We start from the raw sequence: 17,816 nt of genomic DNA on the forward strand, positions 1-17,816 counted from the left end.
GGTTTCCAGCTGGGTCACAGGTCATGAGTATAGAAGCTACCACCAGGGGGAACATGGACATTTGCGGGGCCCTATTTGGTTGGAACTCACCAACATCCAATGGCCTGAATCGGAAGGAAGTGGATGAAACTTGTAAAGGAGGAATGGAGGTGGAAGGACTGGCTGGAGACAGAAGAGACTGTTTTACATTGTGCTGTGGAGTGCAAATTTAAATAAACCGTGTGTTGTGTGGCAATTAGTGTCCTACCTGTCTGTGTCAGGGTTAAGGTGGTTGTATATAATAATAAAAATCCTGGAAGGGAGGCTAGGGTGACAAGACATGATGTTCTCGGATCTTCTCAGAAGACAATTTGATGTCCCACGAGAGACACTTTAACGTCACGCGAGACAAGGCAGTGAGACAACATTTAAAACAAGTTCACTGAGATCTAACCCAGCAATTGTTGGAATGCTTTTGGCAGACATGCTTCATGTGCTCCCAGCTCTTAAAACAACGACAAGCAACAAGCAGAACACATACTTCACCAGCAGCAGCAAGCCAGCAGATGATCCGACTGCTACTCCTTAGCATGCATTCAGGCAAAATCCTCACAATGCGAGTGGCAGAGACGTGAAGTGGCAAAAGGACAGCTTCTGTACAGGCTGTTAAATGATCGAAGTGAGCATTGTTATATGTCCTGCGAGAAAGAGATTTAACCACACCTGGGGCCGAAAATAAAGGACAAGTACAGTATTGTTTTTACAAACATTTTAAAGTAAAGTGAAACTAATGCATATGTAACAATTCCAATGAAAATAACAATCTCTTTAAATTGTATATCTAGTAAACCAAACCCGGGGTTGGGCAAGCGAAGCGAGCAGGGGGCGAAGCCCCTTAGTATATATATATATATTTATATGTATATATACACAGGAAAAATTCAGTTACAATGAATATCTTTACAACGAAACTTTCATTACAATGAAGTATTTTATTGTCCCGACAGTTTCCACATATGACACAAGTCTATAGAAATCTCATTACTATGAAGTACATTCATCACATACTTTCATTACAATGAAGTGACCTTAAAATGCTTGAATGAATCATCCACAGAGCAGTTAGTTCTGTGGTCGCAGCTCAGTTGTGCACAAAGATCCCCAAACAGAAACATTGTAAATTTTTTGCCTTTCTTCGGACTTTCCTCGTACTGTTTTTTTTTGCTGTTTTTGTTTTTTGGTGGTTTTCAGTGATACCTTTTGCTTATTGCTCATCAACATTTGAAAAATATCCACTGGAATTTAACTCATTGTCACCCTCCTATAGAAAAGGCATACAAAAAACAATAACATTTCATATTACAAAAAAGCTGTCGATTGCAGCAAAAAGAAAAAAGACATTGCCAGTGAATTCGGAATTTTGTCATTGACACTGTCAACTTTCTTGAAAGACCAAGCAAAAAAAGAAGAAAAATCTCAGGTTGCAAATGTACGCAAACTGCTGCATTTGAAGATGCCGAAAAAGAAGTTTTTATGTGGTTTAGTGATGCTTATTCAAGAAACATTCCTATTAATGTGGCACTCATTCAAGAAAATGTGAGGTTTCTAAACTCACTTGGGACCTCCTCCAACTGGAAAAGCATCCCGGGGCAACAGCAGGCTCACAGCACTCTGGCGGCTCTTCATCAAAGCAAATACAAAAGATCTCGATGGGTGATGCAGGGAACAGTATTACTTGGCCACTAACCTGGGCACGACCCTGCCTGATTGCTGTGTCTGTGTACAGGAGAGTGGCAGATCCCGCTACAATAAATAACCGTGCTGTTCCTGTTTCAAGCTGAATAATGCTGGTTTTGCTAAAGTACTAAGACTGTAGTACTGAAGTACTGAGACTAAGCCATGTGTTTTGGGGTGTAAGACAGGGACTTATAGTCCACGATCTTTTAGGATTCACTCTGTGGTGCCTCACTGCAGCATTGTGAGCCTGCGGTTGCCCTGCTCCGGCAACGGACAAACAATCTTCCACAGACGCGGCAATCGCGCTTCGGAATGCACTTCAGCGTGAAGTTTCTGTTGGGTGGGGGTGATCCCAGATCCCAAAACAGTTCAGAAACCTCACAATATGAAGAAGAAGAAAAGGATGATTTTGCTTCTGATTGATAATTGTGCTGCCCACAACAGGCTTCTGCATTTAGATAATGTTCGGGTTGAATTCCTCCCACCCAATTGCACAGCAGTGCTTCAGCCATTGGGTTTTGGGCATGATTCGCACCCTGAAAGTGAATTATTGCAAGAAAATGCTAAGAAATATTCTGATCATCATAACTTGTAGACAGGAGAAGATTAAAATTAACGCGAAAGCAGCTATTGAAATGATTGCAGACACCTGGATGCAAGTTAAAGAAAGCACTATATCAACAAATCTAATTACAACGAAATTTTCATTACAATGAAATATTTTTTAGATCCCTGGCAGTTCATTGTAATGGAATTTTACCTGTATATATATATGCTGCTGAAAAATCAGAGCATACCATCAAGTCAGTGAAACTTCTGAGATATTGATCTGGTCAGTTAAGTAGCAGAGAGGGTTGTTAATCAGTTTCAGCTGCTTTGGTGTTAATGAAATTAACAATAGGTGCACTAGAGGGGCAATAATAAGACAACTGGAGGCCACTGGCATTTTTCCCCATCATCTTTTCTGACTGTTTTTTTCACTAGTTTTGCATTTGGCTACAGTCAGTGTCACTACTGGTAGCATGTGGCGATACCTGGACCTTACAGAGGTTGCACTGGTAGTCCAACATCTCCAGGATGGCACATCAATACGTGTCAAAAAAACAAAAAAAAAAAAAAACAAAAAACAAAAAACAAAAAGGATGGCACACCAATATGTGTCATTGTCAGAAGGTTTGTTGTGTTTCCCAGCACAGTCTCAAGGATATGGAGGAGATTCCGGGAGACAGGCAGTTACTCTAGAAGAGCTGGACAGGGCCGTAGAAGGTCCTTAACTCATCAGCAGGACTGGCAAGGAGTAACAGGATGAGCACTGCCAGAGCCCTACAAAATGATCACCAGCAGGCCTCTGGTGTGAATGTTTCTGAACAAACACAGATTTCATGAGGGTGGCCTAAGGGCCCAATGTCCTCTAGTGGGCCCTGTGCTTACTGGCTGGCACTGTGGGGTTCAACTGGCATTTGCCATAGAATACCAGAATTGGCAGGTCCACCACTGGCACCCTGTGCTTTTCACAGATGAGAGCAGGTTCACCCTGAGCACATGTGACAGACGTGAAAGGGTCTGGAGAAGCCGTGGAGAACATTATGCTGCCTGTAACATTGTTCAGCATGACCGGTTTGGTGGTGGGTCAGTGATTGTTTGGGGAGACATATCCATGGAAGGACGCACAACCTCAAATCTTGTTTTATCTGTCCTCGCCATCGGACCTTACTTTTATTCTGTGCTAATTAGTATTGCCTACTTTTTTTTTTTCATTTGTCTTTTTTCTCTTTCTTCATCCTGTAAAGCACTTTGAGCTACATCATTTGTAAGAAAATGTTCTTATTTTACCGTGACTGCCATTAGGATTAAGCTAATGGTGCAGTGGGTCCTGGGTTCCTTCTGGTGCACGACAATGCCTGGCCTCATGTGGCAAGAGTATGCAGGCAGTTCCTGGAGGATGAAGGAATTGATACCATTGACTGGCCCCCACACTCGCCTGACCTAAATCCAATAGAACACCACTGGGACATTATGTTTCGGTCCATCTGACACTGTCAGGTTGCACCTTAGACTGTCCAGGAGCTCAGTGATGCCCTGGTCCAGATCTGGGAGGACATCCCCCAGGACACCATCTGTTGTCCCATTAGGAGCATGCCCAGATGTTGTCAAGCATGCATATAAGCATGTGGGGACCATACAACGTACTGAGTACGATTTTGAGTTGCTGCAATGAAACTTCGGCAAAATGGACTAGCCTGCCGCATTATTTTTCATTTTGATTTTCATATGTATACATATCTATACTAATAAAAGGCAAAGCCCTCACTCACTCACTCACTCACTCACTCACTCACTCATCACTAATTCTCCAACTTCCCGTGTAGGTAGAAGGCTGAAATTTGGCAGGCTTATTCCTTACAGCTTACTTACAAAAGTTAAGCAGGTTTCAATTCGAAATTCTACACGTAACGGTCATAACGGTCGATAACGGTCGACAATGACCGCCATGTTGAACTTTCTTATTTATGGCCCCATCTTCACGAAATTTGGTAGGTGGCTTCCCTGCGCTAACCAAAACCGATGTACGTACTTATTTCAATGGTATGACGCCACTGTCGGCCGCCATATTGAACTTTCCAACGTCACTAATTCTCCAACTTCCCGTGTAGGTAGAAAGCTGAAATTTGGCAGGCTCATTCCTTACAGCTTACTTACAAAAGTTAAGCAGGTTTCATTTCGAAATTCTGCGCGTAACAGTCATAACAGTCAACAACGTCCACCATGTTGAACTTTCTTATTCATGGCCCCATCTTCACGAAATTTGGTAGGCGGCTTCCCTGCGCTAACCGAAACCAATGTACATACTTATTTTGGTGGTATTACGCCACTGTCAGCCGCCATATTGAACTTTCCATCACATTAATCTCCAACTTCCCGTGTGGGTAGAAGGCTGAAATTTGGCAGGCTCATTCCTTACAGTTTACTTACAAAAGTTAAGCAGGTTTCATTTCGAAATTCTACGCGTAACGGTCATAACGGTCAACAAAGTTCGCCATGTTGAACTTTCTTATTCATGGCCCCATCTTCATGAAATTTGGTAGGTGGCTTCCCTGCGCTAACCGAAACCAATGTACGTACTTATTTCAGTGGTATGACGCCACTGTCAGCCGCCATATTGAACTTTCCAACATCACTAATTCTCCAACTTCCCGTGTAGGTAGAAGGCTGAAATTTGGTACTTATTTCGGTGGTATGATGCCACTGTCGGCCGCCATATTGAACTTTTCAACGGTCTTTGTTACTTATGGGCCCATCTTCAAGAAATTTGGTACGCTGGTTCCCAACGCTAACTGAATCCTACTTACGTACATATATACAGTACATCCATAGCCTGCAGCTCAGTCACCGTGTGAGGCAGCGTTGGGTCCCCCATCCCAACGCCTCCCACGTTGTTGGCTGCCTGCCTATATAAGGCTGTCTGTCGCTCTGGTCTCTATATTTCCCTTCCTTGCTTTGCCACGGGATTCACATCTCCCTGCTGATAACTACAGCCTTTTTATTTAATCCATGGTTTCTCCGCTGTTTTATTGTTCGTTTATTACGATTATAGTTATTGTGTACTATAGTACCTATTTCCTTTACCATTCCAACCGTACCCCCATTAACATGTCTATCGAGGTGATCACCATCGATCAAAGAACTGTCACTTACCGAGTGGTTTCCATGCCTGGAGATGGCACCTGCCTTTTCCATTCTCTTTGTTACATATTGCAGGCTCACTCTTGATATCCGGAGGAACTTTGTGTCTTATGTATTGAATGACTGGGACAGGTTCAAGGTGTGGACTGATGACGGTACAGGAGATAATTATACTACACAGGAGCACTATAAGAGTGAAATGCTTAAGCCCTTCACCTATGGTTCTGCATGTGAGTTGATGGCTACCGCTGAATTGTTTGGTTGTCGCTTCCAAGTGTACCGAAATGGCCAAATATTTTACACTTTTCGAAACCGGCATTGCCTCTTAAACATCTTAGATTCACAGGTGACGATTTCAGTAGTGGACACTTTGATGTTTATGAATGTTTAAACTCTCAAAAGCTGGATGTGAAGTTATCGATAAAACTGGTTGTATGCTTACAATGCTTGACAGATGCCGAATGTCACTTCAATACAAGTCCTGCAAACACTGTCGTAATTGAAACAAACCATGAAACTCAAACCGATTATGACAGCAGCAATCCAAGCTGTGAGATTTCAGACAAGATTCCTTTTCACATGGCCAACTGTACGTTGCATGCTCAAGAGTATGCTCAGCACACAGCTTGGTCATATTACAACTGGAGAGCCGAACTAGCAATGTGGTATACAAAGAGATCCTTAACTAATAATTATTGCCATATTTTCCCTCAGTGTAAAAAGGTTTAATTTTCTTTTTAATAAAAATTTTAAGGCAGTACTTCGCCGCTGCGAAGCGCGGGTATTTTGCTAGTAGTATATATACATATAAATATTCGTACGTCCGAATCATAATCTGGTTATATGGATGGTTCCCTATCAGGTAATGATTGTGGCTTGTCAGCCAGATGGCAAACATCCACCACATCCTCTTAGTGGTGAGAAGCAGATCATAGATATGTTATGTATTACCTGTCAAATAATACAAAGAGTACACAACATATGTTTCACCCTAATTGGGGCTCATCAGGTTTTCACATATTTGCTTCCCTAATGGGATTGAACCATGGATGTCAGTGCCTAAGTTGAAGCCTCTGACATTGTATCACAGCGGTTGGTTCGCTTACTTGACGGTGTGAAAACTGGAGTATTACATTCATAGGTCAGAATCGCAATCTGATTATATGGATGGTTACCTACCAGGTAACGTTAGTGGCTGGTTGACCATTCTGCAAACATCATCTACATCCTCTCAGTTGCGAGACACAAATCATAGACATGTGATGCAGTACATGCCAAATAATACAAAGAGTTCATGACACATGTTTTGTCCTAATTTTGGCTCATCAGGTGTATGTGGATGTTTGCAGAATGGCCGACCAATCATATGCATTACCGGGTAATGTCTGAGAAAGTGCTGCCAGGTCACAGCCTAGTTTGATGAAACGACAGAGCTGCCCCTGACCACCCCCTAACAGGGCCCATTCATACAAATCTCTACACTTGCATGCACATGGAGCCAATTTGAATACTTTCTGAGTTTGCTGTTGGCAAGTAAGATGATTCAGTTATAAAAATTCCCTACAGTATAATGGCTTTAAGAGCTTTGAAGCACTTTTTCCAATCAATCTTCTTTTTCTAAAGTAGTGATCACTCTCCTTTTATAAGCTGGGTGCCGTTCATGATAGAACAACTATTATACAGAAGAGTTCTAGCTTCACTATAGCTTCACTATAGTGTGTGTGTGCTGTATCTGTGAAAACAAAATATATTCTATTTCGCAATGTCTTTTTTCAAGGAGTCAGCAGTGCATACTTCATATTTAACATTCCATTAGTTTGTTTCATTATAGTTGGAAAATAACCAATAGAAATATTTGTTTTTCCTTTGGATATCACCTAAACTGCATACCTAAATTGCATATTGGTAACTATCCATCCATTATCCAACCCGCTATATCCTAACTACAGGGTCACGGGGGTCTGCTGGAGCCAATCCCAGCCAATACAGGGCGCAAGGCAGGAAACAAACCCTGGGCAGGGCGCCAGCCCACCGCAGGGCATATTGGTAACTACTTAATATTCTTTGTAAGCTTTAATCTTACCTGATCAGCTGTGTCCATGATTTTGAGTATAACGGGCTGTTGATCCACAATGTCTTCTGAAGTGTAGGTATCTTCTGTAACAACAAGAAAATCAAATCAAGTCAAATTAATTTTATGCAGTGAGAAAACAGTAGTGTTTTTTTTAGAGTATTTGTATCATATGTAAGGGACAGCCGGTAGTTTATCCCAGCCAGGATGCCCCAGTAATGGAAGGATGGGGAAAGGCAGCTTTTCAAGGACACTGTCTCCCCCAAGACAATAAATGGCAGCTTCCCTGGACTGCACCGGTACCTGGATGCCCGCAGGGCACTATGGGACTTAGAGTTCAGCAACACAGCCCTGCTGGGTACCATGGGTGCCGCCAGGGGACACTGTGGGAAGTTGGTGGGAGAACAAATTCTCACCTAGCCCAGAAGTACTAATGAACTATGACAACGGAAGACCTGAAGTACTTTCAGGCTGATTAAAACCTGAATTCTCCAGCTGGTCAAGGACTATTTAAAGGACTGTTGGAGACCCAACAAATGAGCCCTCTCAGGGTTGGGGGAGAGATCCTGCCCCAAGTGGAGGAGTTCAAGTATCTCGGGGTTCACGAGTGAGGGGAGAATGGAGCGTGAGATCGACAGGCGGATCGGTGCGGCATCCGCAGTGATGCGGGCTCTGCATCGGTCTGTCGTAGTGAAAAAGGAGCTGAGCCGTAAGGCAAAGCTCTCAATTTACCAGTCGATCTACGCTCCTACCCTCACCTATGGCCATGAGCTAAGGGTAGTGACCGAAAGAACGAGATCGCGAATACAAGCGGCTGAAATGAGTTTCTTCCGCAAGGTGTCTGGGCTTTCCCTTTAAGATAGGGTGAGAAGCTCAGTCATCCGGGAGGGGCTCAGAGTAGATCCGCTGCTCCTCCGCATCGAGAGGAGTCAGATGAGGTGGCTCGGGCATCTGATCAAGATGCCTCCTGGACGCCTCCCTGGTGAGTTGTTCCGGGCATGTCCAACTGGGAGGAGGCCCCGGGGAAGACCCAGGACACGCTGGAGGGACTATGTCTCCCGGCTGGCCTGGGAACGCCTTGGGATTCTCCCAGAAGAGCTGGAAGAAGTGGCCGGGGAGATTGAAGTCTGGGCCTCTCTGCTTAAGCTGCTGCCCCCGCGACCCGACCTCGGATAAGCGGAAGAGGATGGATGGATGGACAGAGCTTGCTGACAGGTGTGGAGGAGAGATTTGTGTGATTAATATTGTGATTGATTTAATTGTTAATTGTGGTGGAGGTGCTTTGGCACTATTTACTGGAAAAAGCAGAAATTAAACTGGTTCTTGGTGTTTTTAAAATGTGTCTTATTGTCTGTGTGTTGGGTTAAGCGCTGGTATAGTGCCATCTAGTGTTACACATATTTATTACATATCAGTATTATTAGCCCAGCATCAACTGGCTTTGGAATTTCAGACACTGGATCTGAATGTTAGATGCTGGTTGCGTACACCTTGTTCAACTTAATGTGTTCTCTTGCTAAAATACTACAAAAAATGTTAATTTTTGCTTAAGTGGAAATCATTTTTCAAAATATTTGCTTTTAGGTACCTCCAATTCCTTTTTAAACTGTTGTTCTCAAGTAGTCAAGTCTGAATAATGGTTATATAATACAAATATTGTAGACGTTCCTTCTTTGACATGTTTTCTTTTTGAACCTTTCTCAACGGTTTCAGAGAAAAATTTTTTTTCATTTAATTTTCTGACACATTTTTGACTGCTACTGTGTTTATGTATAATTATTTGGCCAAAATAACCAAGGTTCTTTTTTATGTCCCACACACTGTTACAGTGGTGTGAAAAACTATTTGCCCCCTTCCTGATTTCTTATTCTTTTGCATGTTTGTCACACATCAAATCAAACACATTTTACCATTAGTCAAATATAACACAAGTAAACACAAAATGCAGTTTTTAAATGATGGTTTTTATTATTTAGGGAGAAAAAAATCCAAATCTACATGGCCCTGTGTGAAAAAGTAATTGCCCCCTGAACCTAATAACTGGTTGGGCCACCCTTAGCAGCAATAACTGCAATCACGCGTTTGCGATAACTTGCAATGAGTCTTTTACAGCGCTCTGGAGGAATTTTGGCCCACTCATCTTTGCAGAATTGTTGTAATTCAGCTTTATTTGAGGGTTTTCTAGCATGAACCACCTTTTTAAGGTCATGCCATAGCATCTCAATTGGATTCAGATCAGGACTTTGACTAGGCCACTCCAAAGTCTTCATTTTGTTTTTCTTCAGCCATTCAGAGGTGGATTTGCTGGTGTGTTTTGGGTCATTGTCCTGTTGCAGCACCCAAGATCGCTTCAGCTTGAGTTGACGAACAGATGGCCGGACATTCTCCTTCAGGATTTTTTGGTAGACAGTAGAATTCATGACTCCATCTATCACAGCAAGCCTTCCAGGTCCTGAAGCAGCAAAACAACCACAGACCATCACATTACCACCACCATATTTTACTGTTGGTATGATGTTCTTTTTCTGAAATGCTGTGTTCCTTTTACGCCAGATGTAACGGGACATTTGCCTTCCACAAAGTTAAACTTTTGTCTCATCAGTCCACAAGGTATTTTCCCAAAAGTCTTGGCAATCATTGAGATGTTTCTTAGCAAAATTGAGACAAGCCCTAATGTTCTTTTTGCTTAACAGTGGTTTGCGTCTTGGAAATCTGCCATGCAGGCTGTTTTTGCCCAGTCTCTTTCTTATGGTAGAGTCGTGAACACTGACCTTAATTGAGGCAAGTGAGGCCTGCAGTTCTTTAGACGTTGTCCTGGGGTCTTTTGTGACCTCTCGGATGAGTCGTCTCTGCGCTCTTGGGGTAATTTTGGTAGGCCGCCCACTCCTGGGAAGGTTCACCACTGTTCCATGTTTTTGCCATTTGTGGATAATGGCTCTCACTGTGGTTCGCTGGAGTCCCAAAGCTTTAGAAATGGCTTTATAACCTTTACCAGACTGATAGATCTCAATTACTTCTGTTCTCATTTGTTCCTGAATTTTTTTGGATCTTGGCATGATGTCTAGCTTTTGAGGTGCTTTTGGTCTACTTCTCTGTGTCAGGCAGCTCCTATTTAAGTGATTTCTTGATTGAAACAGGTGTGGCAGTAATCAGGCCTGGGGGTGGCTGCGGAAATTGAACTCAGGTGTGATACACCACAGTTAGGTTATTTTTTAACAAGGGGACAATTACTTTTTCACACAGGGCCATGTAGGTTTGGATTTTTTTTCTCCCTAAATAATAAAACCATCATTTAAAACTGCATTTTGTGTTTACTTGTGTTATATTTGACTAATGGTTAAATGTGTTTGATGATCAGAAACATTTTGTGTGACAAACAAGCAAAAGAATAAGAAATCAGGAAGGGGGCAAATAGTTTTTCACACCACTGTATGTCCTCCATCCAATCTTAATCACTTATTTACATTTACTTATTTGGCTGACGCCTTCATCCAAAATGCCTTACAATTTTTTTATGGATAAAATTGGTTACATTTTTAAAATTTTTTTCCAATCGGAGCACAGGCAAGTGAAGTGAATTGCTCAGGGTCACATAGCATCATAGCAACATAGCATAGGACTGGAACCCACAATCTTAGGGTTTGAAGTCCAAAGCCTTAACCAGTGTGCCACACTTACTCTTTTAGTCTCCTGGGGCCTCATGTATAATGCTATGTGACTATAACTCACACTATAAAATGGCGAAAGCACAAAAGTGGGAATGTGCGCATGCACAGAAGAATCCAGATGCAGGAATCTGTGCATATGCAAATTTCCACGTTCTTCCACTACATAAATCCTGATCAGCGTGAAAAGTAACGCATGTGCATGTCCCAACTCCTGCCAGAATTACGCCTCTTTGAATATGTAAATCAATGTTAATAGCCCTTAAGCTCAGCGTTCTGTGAAAAGATAATGGCAAAACCAAGAGGTAAAATATAACAATTTTAGTGAATACCAAGTGGAGGCAAGGAAAAATGTACTATTTGTTGGTTTAAACAGTGGTATAAACAAGAAAAGGAAGCTTATCGAGTGACATAGCATGTCGGAGAAACTCAAAAGCTCAAGTTCAAAAAATCGCACAGTGCCCGAAATAAATAAGAAGTCGCATATCAAAGTCGCCGTGAAAAGGCGAGTCGTAGCCCACCGTCTGAGTGTCATATGAAAGCTTATTAGGGTACAGAGAAAAAAAAATAGGCACACAGTGGGAAAAAAGCCTGAAATGTCAACTTTAATCTCTAAATTTCCACTTTAATCACATAGTTTATTTTGTCATTAAAGTAGAACATCATAAACTTCATCTTAAAATCTTTTAATGTACTAGTTTTTCAAATCCCTTCGTAACTAAAGTACCATGTTAAATGCTTTGTTTTATATTTAATCTTCTATGTGCTCTATGCGTGTGAATCACTAGGTGCTTCTTAAACTGGCAGGACACAGAATCCATTACATTCATGATATTACAGCTCTCTGAATAACTAAAATACTGAGATGTATATGTGATACCATTTTCATGAAGATAGGAGTTACAGCATGTTATTAAACATGGGAACATGGCGGCGCAGGGATTGTGCGTGACCTTCGATAAAATAATTTATTGCAGCAGTAATGTCTCTTTCAAACTAACCTCCAATTCCTGTCCTTCCTTTTCTTTCTCCAATTACCCATTCGCCACACGATCAGCTCCGTAATAGACGTTAAGCCATCTGTAAGCTTATAACGGCGATTCTTCAAAACTTTTAAGGAACATTGAAATATCTTCGAAGTACATATTTAATTATTCTATCCTTCACGCCAGTCCCAGTGAAGCATACAAGTGCGAGGCAGGAACAATCCATGAATGGAGCGCCAGATCCTTGCTAGCGTAGCGACACCGTGTCCTTTAATTATTAACAATATAGATTATTTAAATAAAGTTAAAGTTTTATCTGTATAATATAATAAACATATTTTGCTGCATTTCATCTTAAAACTGATATCGTCTTTATATGTAAATATGCACTTTATAAAGTGGCTCAGGTTGTGCAATATTATAACTGTATCACAAGTTTACAGTGAGGTAATTGTACTTATAAGTACAAACAGTTCTACAAGGAGCAGTTGATGGAGTGATTGATTGCATTTAGAGCTCTTGGGATGAAACTGTTTCTGAACTGTGAGGTCCGTACAGTAAAGGTTTTGAAGCGTTTGCCTTGTGAGAAGCAGTTCAAATAGGAAGCATGGCTGAGGCAGCGTGTGCTTTATGCTGTATACCAATAAGTCTCTTTCTGATTAGCTGCTCTGAATGATGCAGTGAGAGTAATATGGAAAAAGAAGATCCGCTGTGGCCAGTGGTGCAGTGGTGTCTGGAGAAGTGGTTATACTGTAAATTTAGCCCTATACAGCAAAAGAAAAAAGTGTCCTGTTATTAATAGTGACAGTCTTACATATTTAGTTCCCACTAGAAAGGGACAGTACTATTTACATCTGCTGCCCGACTTCATTCACTTCAAGGATCATTATGAAATCAACAAACCAGAGATGCAGATTTTGCCGATCTGTCTGGTTCATAGATTACTGTGTGATTCAACTGCATAATGCATACATTTTCTTAGTCCACGAGGAAAGAAGATTCTTTTGTAAACAGTGTCTTAGAATATCTAATCTGCAACAGATAGTGAAGGCCAGAGTGACACAATTATAAAATTAAAATGATTTGTCAGTGGCAGTATGTGAAATTTACTGGTGGTACAGAGGCCCATTTCATTAATAGTAGATACATTTAACATGAAGCCAAAGCCTTTTCAGTCAGAGATACATTTATTTTTACAAAATTTAAACAGCTGATTTTCAAAATAAAATACTTGGACTTGACCATTCTGAATATTCATTAACTATGACAACAGAGAGCAATAACGAGGCTGTGGCCATTCATTATTGGTGTCTACAAAAAAAACAACATTGGTCATAAAATTATTGGCATGAAAATAGTACCAACACACTAACACAGTTTCAAGTTTAAAATCAGCATTTCTCAGGAAGAACAGCGTACCTAGCTAGAAATGCTTTAATGTTCAGGCTGTTTGGACACTGGCTAGTGCATGGGGAAAACGGTGTAAGTGTAACGTTATAAACTCTCCCTAACATCTGTTAATCTGTCTATACTCAAAAATAAATTTGTTGACAGCTAGCAGCTTTGATGCTAATGAAAGTTAGGGAAGATAACTTAACACTAGCCACAGCATGAGCAAATTGTACTCACCATGGTTGATGTGTTCTTCCATTGAATTTACAATGTTGACTGGGGTTAGGGACTGAGAGGCTGTGGGCGTTGGGCTGTGGGTACATGTCCAGCTGGATAGCAGTAATAATGTAGCTTCACAAGGTTGTTTGTTCTGAAAGCTAATTTTTGTGTATATGGTTTGCTTCATTTTCACTGTTAACTTGGTTATATTAACTTTTCACGTGAGGACATATTTTGGTGTGTAACAATGGACCGACAGGAAGGTGGCGGCAAAGGATATTTTTCCCAGTTTAGCAAATGTCCCGCCCTACTCTGCCTCTGATTGACGTAATCTGTTTGCCCTTACCAGTCGTTAGTTCTCCCAAAAAAGACAACAATGGCAGAAAAAAATTGACGTGCCTGCAGCACATAAATACGTATCAGCTTGTCAGTGTGGATGTAGACTGTCACAGTGTGTGGACTAAAAAGCACTGTATACCCACGTATTCTCTGTATTACATTGCAGCGTATACCCGTAACAGGGGGATTTAGAAGTGGGTATACGCTGTGACGACATAATAAGAAGTGGGTATACGGCGTATACCTGCTTATACCCTGGACTACACTACTGGCTGTGGCAACCCCTAACGAGAGCAGCTGAAAGAAGAAGAAGAAAGTGCAGTGAGAGTAACAACGCTAAAGCAGCTTTGGTATTTAGAATAGTTTGACCATTCTGTGGACCATTATATTGTTACAGGTTCATTACAATCAGATGCATTAAACTAATAAACAATATGCAGTTAATTTCAGTGTATTTATAAAGCAGGGATGTGGATCTGAAAAAGAAAGATAAACCACACAGGAACAGTAGCATTGCTTTGAGACTGGGTGCCACCAGTCTGCAAAACCAAGCGGAGAACTTGCATACGACAGGGTATGAGGTACTGTGGAAATGTACGTGGCTTTACAGCAAGTTTAGGTTTTATGCATTGCGATTTGAACGTGGAAACATTCGTACGCAACATTTCTGTGCGTACGCACCGTTTATACATGAGGCCCCTGGCCTGGAAGGAGAGATAGCCCACAACTGCCATGTACCTGCACCTAAGTGTTATATTTCAGTCAGGGATCCCCTCTTGGTTGGGGTCAAATTCCTATTTAATATCTTTCTTGTTTATTTTTTAATGTTTTGTTTCTATTGAAATATTTATTTTGTATCATGCACCATGTCCACATCACTGCAAGGGACTGCCTTCAGCCCTGTTTAGGCAAGGACAACCCACCTTCCTTTGAGTTTCATCTGAATACACTCTTGGTGTTATGAGTTCTGTTGTGTTTATTCTTGGGCTTTGGTGATTTTTTTCTTGATTTTTGACCCTGTTTTCTGTTTTTTGACCATTCTGACCATTCTTTGTATTTGTCAGATTTTTTGATTGCATTTTCAGGCACCTTTTGTGCTTCTTTTGATAGAGCATTTTTTGACGAATATTTTTTTTTTATTTATAAAGATTCTACATGACCCATTTCATTACCAGCCAGGGTTTTAATGAACAATTCATCCATCCATTATCCAACCCGCTATATCCTAACTACAGGGTCACGGGGGTGTGTTTGAGCCATTCCCAGCCAACACAGGGTGCAAGGCAGGAAACCAAACCCAGGCAGGGTGCCAGCTCACCGCAGGGCACACACACCCACACACCAAGCACACACTAGGGACAATTTAGGATCGCTAATGTACCTAACCTGCATGTCTTTGGACTGTGGGAGGAAACCGGAGCACCCGGAGGTGAGTCCATGCAGACATGGGGAGAACATGCAAACTCCACGCAGGGAGTACCCGGGAAGTGATCCCAGGTCTCCTTACTGGAAGGCATCATCGCTACCACTGCACCACTGAGCCACCTGGTTTTAATGATGATTTCCCCATCTACTTTGAGTATTTTGGGACTTTCTATGCTTTGAAACTCTGAAGCTCATAACACAGGGTCTATGGACTGACTTCACCTAGCACTAACTGCATCCATGAATCCAAAATTTGTATTAACCCAATGTTGAAATATGGATGAAAAATAAGATAAAGAATAAACTTGATGTAAGGGAGATAGTACCAAAAGAACAGTAAAACTACAAAATTGTATCTGAATGAAATAAAGAATCAAGGATATTCAGTATCGAGTTTAACACTAGAATTGCCAGAGCCTACGAGAAAACTCGTAAATCCGGCCCACCTTAAATCCGTTCACTTCTTCTCCGCCAGTGTTTTTTGTCCTGTAAATGTGCAGATTAAGACAAGCAGCCTGCTATCCCATCCCCCCACCCACCGCCGCAGTTCAGTTCACAAAGAAGTTAGTCAGTACTCAGTGTTTATCTTCGAGTGAAGTGCTGGAGCTTTATAGGGTAAAAAAAGTACATCGTCATTTGGAATACATACATTTCATGTGTGTTCAGTGTCATCAACAATCTCTGTAAAAATGTTGTTACACAGAAATGTTTTTCATGTTTTAGTAACAATTGACAAAATGTAGAATGAAATGTATAATGTGTGAAGGCTGAAATACAAATATGAAATAAACACTTTCACAAAAGGTACAAGTATAACAAAACAAGTGCACTTTTATTCAGGAATTTAACTGAAGAAAAAAGAAAGCAAGTTATGTTAGGCGGTTGATACGACAGCTTGTGTGGTGCAATGTTAAGAACTGCTGCCTTCCAATCAAGAGGTTGTGATTTCGATATCAGCTGCTTCCCAAATTTACCATTTGGAGTAGTGAGCTGCTCTTATTGGGTATATCATACAAGAAAAACATACATTTGATTTGCGTTCAAGCTTCCACACACTCACACACACCCCCTCGATCTGATGATGCTTTCAGATAAAGACGTGGTACAAACTTGTTTTGTTACACCCCCTCTTTATTTGAAAACCATGTCAGATATTGTGCATGAACGAGACTGGGAAAACTGTGGACGTGGATGTGAGTGGTGTGTGTGACTGAGAATGACTGTGGATGTGAGTTTTTTTTATTCAGTTTTATTCTTGAGTGTTTCTGCTCATGCTGAATTAGTATGCGCCTTCTAAACCATGCTGTCCAAAGCCACGCTGACAAAAAAAGAGAGACTTAGGTATATATGACATTTGGAATAATTCATTTTATGAATTACATTTCAGAAAATGTTGTTGCACTAATGCAACATTATATTCATTTGCATAGTTTAATGCAGTTGTAATCATGATGTAACTGTATAATGTGTGAAGCCTGAAGTCCAAATATCAAATAAAGACTTTCACAAAAGGTACAAGTATAACAAAACAAGTGCACTTTTACTCAAGAATATAAACGAAGATAAAAGAAAGCAGGTTACATTAGGCGGTTGATACGACAGCTTGCTTCACATATTATACATTTCATGTCTACATTTTGTCAATTATTACTAAAACATGAAAAACGTTTCTGTGTTAACAACATTTTTACAGAGATTGTTGATGACACTGAACACACATGAAATGTATGTATTCCAAATATCGATGTACTTTTTTACCCTATAAAGCTCCAGCACTTCACTCGAAGATAAACAATGAGCACTGACTAACTTCTTTGCAAATTGAACTGTGGCGGTGGGCGGGGGGGATGTAATAGCAGGCTGCTTGTCTTAATTGGCACATTTACTGGACAAAAGACGCTGTTGGAGAGGTGCGAATGGATTTAAGTTGGGCCGGATTTACAAGTTTTCTCATAGGCTCTGGTAATTCTAGTGTTAATGCACCCTGGCATTTGCAACGCCACCCATAAATGACTTGAGTAGTAGATAAGATGTTAAGATCAAACTTATTAGTTTCCAAAATATTAATACAAACAATACAAAATAATATGGAGTTAACCAGTTGTATTAAGTCAGAGTGCTTGTGTATCAGGATTTATAATGTTTGAAAAAGTGTTGATTTTGCTGTCATATGTGACAATCTTGTTCTCCTAAAGGGTAGAGCCAGGGCTTGTAGCAGTGCTATATGAATTGGTGCGTCTTAAATGTGTTTTGTGCTGAGTCGTGTCTTTTATAGTGTTCTCCCATTTATATATTCTGTGTGTGTCTGCTTAAATGTTT

General features: G+C 41.0%; 1 protein-coding gene across 3 annotated transcripts in view; it reads right to left on the minus strand.

Annotated features, from left to right (window-relative positions):
* The window catches only part of rasl12 (RAS-like, family 12), a 119,713-nt gene that overhangs the window by 20,851 nt on the left and 81,046 nt on the right, over positions 1-17,816 (minus strand). For 2 of the 3 annotated variants that reach the window (XM_039773368.1, XM_039773370.1), the window contains exon 4: positions 7,484-7,557. In XM_039773368.1, coding sequence (XP_039629302.1) covers positions 7,484-7,557 — 74 coding nt within the window. The remainder of the gene's footprint in view (positions 1-7,483; positions 7,558-17,816) is intronic. The other variant, XM_039773369.1, reaches the window with a different exon arrangement.

This window comes from Polypterus senegalus, chromosome 12 (assembly GCF_016835505.1).
Source record: "Polypterus senegalus isolate Bchr_013 chromosome 12, ASM1683550v1, whole genome shotgun sequence".
NCBI classification, from domain to species: domain Eukaryota; kingdom Metazoa; phylum Chordata; class Cladistia; order Polypteriformes; family Polypteridae; genus Polypterus; species Polypterus senegalus.